This window comes from Solanum lycopersicum, chromosome 5, assembly GCF_036512215.1.
Source record: "Solanum lycopersicum chromosome 5, SLM_r2.1".
NCBI lineage: Eukaryota > Viridiplantae > Streptophyta > Magnoliopsida > Solanales > Solanaceae > Solanum > Solanum lycopersicum.
The window spans coordinates 8,532,378-8,540,549 of NC_090804.1; the positions used below are offsets into that span (position 1 = coordinate 8,532,378).

Consider the following 8,172-nt stretch of genomic DNA (forward strand, 5'->3'; position numbering starts at 1 on the left):
CAATGAAGAATTTATTACATTTGTCAATCATTCACTACATATTTATGGTTTACAACTTTCTTCTCTAATTATACTCCAAGCCACTAATTCTATATTTTAAGTACCATTTTTGTTTAAATTAAATGTATGCCAATAAGATCAAAATCTGTAGCTTTAATTTATAAAATATCTAGAGGTTCTCATATGCAAAAAAAAAATAAAAATTAGGGGTGTACATGTCAAATCAAATTGACAAATCAAAGATAGAAACCAATTTATGATTTGGTTTGGTTTGTTTGACGTAGACAAAAAAAAATCAAATTCTTGATTTGGTTTTGTATTAATGAAAAAGAAAAGTCAGATCGAATCCAAATCAACATAATAAATAATAGTTTAATTCTTTTATGCATAAAAAGGATTAATTATAATCGGTTTTGTTAAATATATTTTAGATTTACTTTATAATTTTCATTTTTTAATGTTTAGATCGATATATTATTTCAAATTTCAAATATGAATTTATACAGTAAATATTATTTCAACATTGTCAGGCCCCAAGATTATCCCCTAGACTTGACACCGTGCTTAAAGTTAATCTATAAGTGATTCAAGCTAACATTATAACATGGCATGAGACTAAGATAACATAATGACCGAAAATAAGGAAGTGCAAAAATGAAGTAGTCTATTAAACGACAAATATCTAGTTTAAGACATAAGTTGAATTTACAAAATCTCTACTAAATGAGTTACTATGACAAACTCCTAGCTAAGTATTAATATTTGAAACTCAAAGTAAATACTGAAATAAATGATAAGATTGTCCTCGGAATATGAAAATTCACCTACTAGCAATTGCAACATTGATTGGATCTGCGCTAACCGCGGGCATAATTTTGAGTGCCTGAACTTATATTCTAACACAATGAGGAAGAATTATGTGGTCAGTATTTTGAATGTAGCGAGCATGAAAAATATACATAATAAACATGACATTTGAACACACTGAATTTGTAAAATATGCTGATGCAACGACTAAATAAAATAACATGAAGTTGATATATATTTGTTGACACCAAATTTTGACCATTCCCGATAGGAGTTAGTTAACGAGCTTCTTAATTCTAAATTACTTGAAATAATTAAGTTTTATAAAAAAAGAAAATAGTTTTCAAATTATTTTTATTTGATCTTAGCGCTTTTTCATAATATATATATATATATATATAGTTTACGTAATTACGTATATAATTAGTATATTTTATAAAATATTCAAAAATCGTCTCAAGGAGACTTTTAGTTTTTAGTCTTACTTTGGTTAAAATAAATTTCGGGGAATTTAATAGTTTATATTTTTGAGTGTTTAGTTTTTGCTTGAGTTAATTATTTTGTCTTGTTGGTGAGTTCAATTTATCTAAATTTTAGCCGAATTTGTTAATCAACTCAATTCGATTCTATTCTGCCATTTTGTTTTACCAAATTCAATGTAAATGTTCAATGTTACAGAACATTCCAATCCAAAATTTTCCAGAAACTCCCACTTGACAATTCAGCATAAGCAGATGATCCGACCCAAGACCTCTTCCCTCATCACCAGCGGGAATCCAGAAAACGGCAAGAGAAGGCGTCAATCGCTTGCGACAAGAGCAGCACGCGTACACGCATCAGAAAGGGATATGACGATAGACGCAATTTGGTATATTCTCTTGTTCAAGCTAGGAATTTGAAATTGTTGGGTTTTAGTTCTTATCCGGTTTATCAACATTTTGACCCCGACCCTAAAAAATCCCAAGGAGGGGATGGAAGGCGGAAAACAAGCGTCTGAGAGAAGAACTTGGGGGTTTTCTTTAATAGAGATAGATTTCAAAATAAGTGAGGGTATTTAGGCCCCACTTTCTTCTTTTGAGACATTCTAGCTGCTCGGCGGAGCTCTCAAAAGTTTGTGTGTGCTGTTGGAAGGAACCCGCTGCCTCCTCTTGCTCGTTTGCTGCCCCGGAAGAGGTATGTCGTCTTCCTATCTTTTCGTTTATCTCTAAATGACTGAAAAGTTTTTTTAGTTTCGTTGAGGGTTACTATTAAGTTGGTGTTGTTTCAATGTGATAAATATATTCATCAAGTCGATTTCGAAAGCTATTTATCTGAGATGTTGTTTTTTGTTATTTTCTCCGTTTCGTTGCGTTAAAATAAAGTAATGCCTTCTCTTCTATCTAAAAGATAATGTTATTGAATGCCGGAAGAGTTATTATAGGATCGTCGCTCCTCTGCTATTTGTTAAAAAAAGAAGAAGAAGAAGAAGATTGGATAGTTTTTGGATTGCTATACATCTTAGAGTGGTGGTTCCTTTCGTTTCTTGGTTTTGATTTTGTGGTGATTTCTCTTTTCTCGTATATTATCGGCTTTAAGACTAAAAGCTTTATTACTTCTTATGTCGTTATATTTTCCTGCTGTTAATATTGTTCACACTTGGGAATAAGGTAAAAGCATTGGAAGCGGATTAATACGGGAACTACATGTCATGTTATCTATTATTTGTTTGATGCAACTACTTGTTTTCCAAGTTTATGGTGTTACGGCCTATCTAGTTCTACGCTCTTGGTGTTAAGTGTTGCTGACACATATTTGCCTCTATATGTGATATGCTTTGCTCCTTAATATGTCTATAAATGTTTTATTTTGCTACTTCGTTTATTTTGTTAAGCCCTGTTTGTTTGGATTGTAATTGATCTTTCTTTAGGAAGTTCTAAGAAGCATGATGTTACTTGTCTCTTCTTCATTTGGTTACTTATAACCCTTTATCTTAGGCCCCCTCCCCTAATGCCATGTAATTTTACCCAAGTACAAAATCCTCTCAAGAAGCTCACTGCGAAAGTTTTGATATTCCATTTGTTGTTATTTGCTCTAAGTAAGTTTTATTATTCCATTTGTTGTTATTTGCTTCTAGTGCCCACTGCCTTTTGATGTATAGTTATATCTTTGTAAAAGGCATCTCTCATGCTTCAAGTATTTGATTCTTATTGCAATAAAACTCTAGTTAAAATTTATTTCGTCTCCATTTATAGTTATATCTTTGTGAAAGACATCTCTCATGCTTCAAGTGTTTGATTCTTATTGCAATTAAACGCTAGTTAAAATTTGTTTCGTCTCCTTAGATGTCAAGATTCAGTCGGCTTGCATCTTTGTGGCAGAAAACATATTTGTGACTTGTGGTCCTAGGTAGATTTCATGTGAATCTAGCTTCCAATTTCAGTTTCGGTTCAGCAGCGTGCTCGTTATTTCCGGATCTTATTTAGTGCAGACATATTAGACCCATTAACATAGTATGTTTAGGTCACATTGTGTGGGTAGTTTATTAAGTGTCCTTATAATATATCTTTGTGTTCATCTCTGTAACTTTTATGGTCCAAGTATATTTGTATCTAACTACAATTGAGTTTCAAGTTTTCTAGGTGTTAAGCTTCTTGTTTCTCGTTAGAAAATGTGGGATCCCCAAGTTTTTGTATGGTCTGTAAAGTTTTCTCCTCGTTTTCACTGTCAAGACGTGGTAATTTTCAATGCGAAGTTTGAACTTCTTTGGTCGGTTCAATTAATATATCTTCGGCTTGATGTTAGATTAAAATATCCTTTGAGGTCATTTGGAAAGAGGAGAATTGCTTATTGATGTTTGTTTTATCATTTTGGGATCGACAGTAATTTATTAAAATTGTACGTTTGGTGTGTCGTTACTTCCCCTTTATTTCTAACCCTTTTTTTTTTTTTACTTTTTTTGAGTTTCTTGTCCTGAAGGTGTCGTAATACTACAATTTTTTTTAATCTTGTTTTTTTCTTAAAGAATTGCTATGAATATTGCTTATGCGTTTGTATTTTTTTGCATGTGAAATCTACCTCTGACTCCATTCCTCTTGCATTTAAGGTTCAACTTCCTTTATCGAGTTTGCCGGCTAGAAAGTTCAAAGAAAAAAATCCGAAATCGGTGAATAGGTCCTAAGTCGCAAAAATTCTAAACAGGCCAAGAAGTCGGAGATTTGAAAAAGTGGCATGAACTTAGTGTATTTAATTATTTTTGCGCCTAAACCCTTTGTACATTATTATCTTAGTAGTTTAGGACATGTACAAATCAAATAGGCCCAAAGCCTAAAGCAAAAACAAATGGGTCCAAATATCGGTCCAGGCGAACAAAAGTTGGCTTTGGACCCGACCCTATCTCCCTCTCTCTTTTTTTCTCTCTCACTTTACTACTTGTTTATTAATTGTTGTTAGTTTTAGGATTGACGAATCCAAATCCTTGCAAAACGCCGCTTCGGTTTTAACAACTTAACCAATCGAATAAAATAACTTTGAAATAAATTTTTACAAGTTAATTGGTCACAGTAGTGCTTCACTTTTCAAACAATTCTAAAGTATTTTTCGTTACCTCAAAAATCAAATTAGTTATTTGTTTGGCCAAATGAATTAGTTGTTGGATAACTGCAAGTAAGCGAACGTCTTAGATGCTTTCAAAATCTTCCTAATAAGAATTCCCGAACTCCTTTAAAGTTTTCAAAATGATTTTTCTGTTTATTTCTTTTGAAAATATAGTTTTCTTGATTTTTCTCAAAAAATAAAGTGGTGACTTTAAAAAGTTGAAAATCTGAAAAAATAAATAATTTTTCTTTTTTCAAATAAAACAATATTGATTTGAAAAATATAAGTACAAAGTCATGCAATAACTGGAAAAAAATTTATCAAAAAAATTTATCTGAAGTATGCAAATACTAAAATCAACATAAATCATATGAGCCACTACATGAAGTTCAATATATTGTCAAACTAAAAAGTTGGTGTAATATTTGTCAAGATACGGGACCTGAGTGAGCTAAAGTGGGTTCACTAAGCTAGTGTCTATCTTAGACAGCTCTAAATGACCTTTTAAAATAAATTTAAATATTTCACATATTTTTTGATGAAAAAATTATTTATCTTTAAAAGGTTAATAAACTTTATATAAACTCGAATGCAAACTCATTTATTCAAAATTAAACTATTGTGAGATGTACCTAGATATATATTTTCGTATTTCTTATCAATTTAATTCAAAAAAAATACTATAAAATTTATAAATCGTAGAGATTTAATGTTATAGTCATCCTAATTAAATGTTAATACCAAATTATAAATTAGCAAATGATTAAAGGTCTTTTCTTATAGGGAAAATTAAAAACGATGCATATCATGTTTAATAAAATTACATTGAAAAATTGAACCAATAATAACTAATTGATGAATGCAAATTATATATATTTACTTTGATATTATTAATTTAAAATTTTATTAAATTTGTTTGTTTTTATATTTTAACTTTTAACGAAAACTGACTGAAACCAAATCATAAATATCCTTAAAGAAAAAACAATTGTGCTGATAATAAATATTTCAGAAATAAAACTAAAAAAATAACATCAAAGATTTATTTCTTCTTCTTCTTCTTCTTATTGTTATTATTTCATCCACTTCCCAAAATAATACAGAGATGTAATGACTATCAAAAATGGAAGACTTTAGCCATCCAAGGATCCGTGGCGCAATGGTAGCGCGTCTGACTCCAGATCAGAAGGTTGCGTGTTCGATTCACGTCGGGTTCAAATTTCCCGATTCATGAGGATCCAAATTTTTTTATTACTTTCTTATTTTATTAGACTAAAAACACTATAATTTATGTGCAATCCGTTAACTTCGACAAAAAGATCATGACATTAATTGATTATTTATTTTTAACGGCATGATAACTTTGTATGTAAGAATAAAAAAGGCACACTGATCTTCTTCCCCCGTTACCTCTCTTTTTTAGAGAATGTTGAAGGCAAATTTCAAAAGTCAAAAAAAGTATTTATTTTCTCCGTTCAAGAAATTGCCTGCGTAGTTGGGGGAGACGGAAGAAAGAAAAAAACCAAAATTTCAACATAATTTGAGTTGCGTATAAATCCAAGCCGACGCAAACAACATTATTATGTGCTATGGCAATGTGTAGACAACAAGGACGTGTAAAAAAGTACCCAAATATATTTCACAAGGCAAAAAACATGTTCACACGGAGAAATTGATCTAATTGTTCAATTTCCTTCAATACTCATTCAGGATACAAACTAATAGATGTTTCAAGGTTTACACAATCTAACATACAAAATGTGAATCAATGATTCACAATGACAACAAAAGTAAGGTACAACAAGGATCCATGGTCTAGGACTCATCCCATTCATCATCATTCTTATATGAAACCAATGTGTCAACCTTATGAATCTGCATAGAGAAAACAAAACTCGAGTTAGGGTCACCGAAATATCCAGGGGATTCGTATCAGAATCAAGCAGCAAATTGCTCCTACCTTAGTGTCAAAAGAGTGCAGTTTCACCATTTGTGGATTCGCAATCAGTTTAGGGTCACTCTCAATCCAAGTGAATGGAACTGCAACATCCATATCAGTGTATGCTAACACATCAAACACACCTACAGCCATACACACAAATGAAACAAGAAATCTCATCAAGAAACATCCCAAAAAAGCAACATTGCCATTGTATCGTAACATCCAAGCACAAATGATGCTTACATGGTTCCTCAAGGCACGGCAAATAAGTGATGCTGGACGCTATTTGCCTCATAATCGCTTGAATTTCCCTCATTATTTCTTTATCACTTTTCTCTCTTGAAACACTGGAAAATCAAATAAACCATTTAGCTAATTATTTAACAAACAATCCAACATACGAAGACATCAAAAGCAAGCCAGGGTTGAGTATTTGGCTCTGGACTATTTAAGCACACGAACGAAATTATAGGTCTTCTGCCATAATAACTCCAACATACACTTCTTTCAATCCACAATTATTAACCAAAGATGATTAACATCTTACCCTTTCTGGACAACCTCACTATCAGTTTCGATACTGAAATTCCACCTTTCTAATACCTCACCAGAGGCCTTACTCATGATGACAAGAACCACCCTTTGTAGCTTTCCAGTTTCCAACCACTCTACATGAACAAAATCGTTAAGAAAACAATCATTTCACTACCTAATATATGATCTGAACCAATCTACAGCCTCGTCAAAATTCTACAACTTACCAGCAAGTTGGGCAGTCAAGTTGGAAACAAAGGTCTTGACACCTTCATCTTCAGTAAGCAACATTGTGAGACCATATTTCTTCACTTTCTTAAAACTTTCTTCAGGATATACTCCTCTGTTGTACAAAATGCTAAATACATAATCCCCGCACAAATTCAAAAAAAAAAAATCAGCATTCAGACAAAACCATAAACAACGAACATAAAAGGAATTAATCAATCAACAATGGCCGATGGCCAACGTAAAACTAATTGGAATCAGTCAGATAAATCAATTCATCCGCTCTATTGTAGCCCATTTTAGTCCAATGCAGGTAAATAAACGAAGAACACAAAGCATTTTATTCAATCAATCGGAAAATCAACAACGTATCGATTGATGAAATCTATTCAATCCAATTTCATTACTAATCTGCTCAAACCCAATTTCATTGGGCTGAATTTCAGGTTGATAATTAATTTTCAAAGCAAATTTAGGGGTTTTGTGAAATCTATCTAAATCTGAGATCCGATCACTATGTGAACAACGTGCAAGTCTACATAACCAAAATTTGATATGAAAAAAACAGGAATTCCGAGTTGTTACCTGTTTGCAGCATAGCCAAAATATTCACTGACGATTGCGGCGGAACCACGAAGTGTGATTATGTCTTTGGAGGCTGTTCTTGACGCCATTTTCAGATTAGGAAATAGAAGTAGAAAAATGGTTATGGAGATTGATTGCTTGTGAGAGAATCAGAGATGAATTTAGGGTTTTTATGAGAATTGAGAAACATAGTGGAAGAAGCAACGGCTAGTTTTTGGAAATGACACAAAACAACGGTCAGATGGGTTTAGTGCAAAAATTGGGCCACACTGAAAATTTATAACTTATATAAGTATAGTTTATATAATTATATCTTATGAGTATAATTTAGTTTGCTATGGAGCATTTAATTTGCATATTAAGTTTTTTTTGTTTATAATTTATAAGGAAAATACATAAGTATCCCCAGACTATAACTGAAATTCTAGAGACACACCTTAACTAAATTAACTTCCTATTATCCCTGAACTTTTTTTTTTGTAATTTTGAGCACTTTTTGTCTT

The 8,172-nt window shown here is 31.9% G+C and overlaps 1 protein-coding gene, 1 long non-coding RNA gene and 1 other non-coding gene across 3 annotated transcripts; 2 read left to right on the forward strand and 1 right to left on the reverse strand.

Annotated features, from left to right (window-relative positions):
* Positions 1–1,293: 1,293 nt before the first annotated feature.
* On the forward strand, positions 1,294–4,206 carry LOC104647336 (uncharacterized). Its single transcript, XR_002027691.3, has 2 exons — positions 1,294–1,980; positions 3,890–4,206. It is a non-coding gene; the product is annotated as an uncharacterized lncRNA (long non-coding RNA).
* Positions 4,207–5,525: 1,319 nt separating this feature from the next.
* On the forward strand, positions 5,526–5,597 carry TRNAW-CCA (transfer RNA tryptophan (anticodon CCA)). The gene has a single exon. It is a non-coding gene; the product is annotated as a tRNA-Trp (tRNA).
* Positions 5,598–5,995: 398 nt separating this feature from the next.
* LOC101257469 (mitotic spindle checkpoint protein MAD2) lies at positions 5,996–7,940 on the reverse strand. Its single transcript, XM_004239129.4, has 6 exons — positions 7,670–7,940; positions 7,084–7,214; positions 6,870–6,990; positions 6,566–6,669; positions 6,341–6,462; positions 5,996–6,255 (listed from the first exon to the last, which is right to left on the reverse strand). The coding sequence occupies exons 1-6, from the start codon at positions 7,756–7,758 to the stop codon at positions 6,196–6,198; spliced, it is 627 nt and encodes a 208-aa protein (XP_004239177.1). The 5' UTR covers positions 7,759–7,940; the 3' UTR covers positions 5,996–6,195.
* Between the last annotated feature and the right edge of the window lie 232 nt (positions 7,941–8,172).

Coding starts and splice junctions, on each gene's coding strand:
- LOC101257469 (XM_004239129.4), bottom strand. CDS start 7,758: ATGGCGTCAAGAACAGCCTCCAAAGACATAATCACACTTCGTGGTTCC. Junction 6,991..7,083: donor CTTGACTGCCCAACTTGCTG/GTAAGTTGTAGA, acceptor TTGTTCATGTAG/AGTGGTTGGAAACTGGAAAG. Junction 6,463..6,565: donor GCCGTGCCTTGAGGAACCAT/GTAAGCATCATT, acceptor GTATGGCTGTAG/GTGTGTTTGATGTGTTAGCA.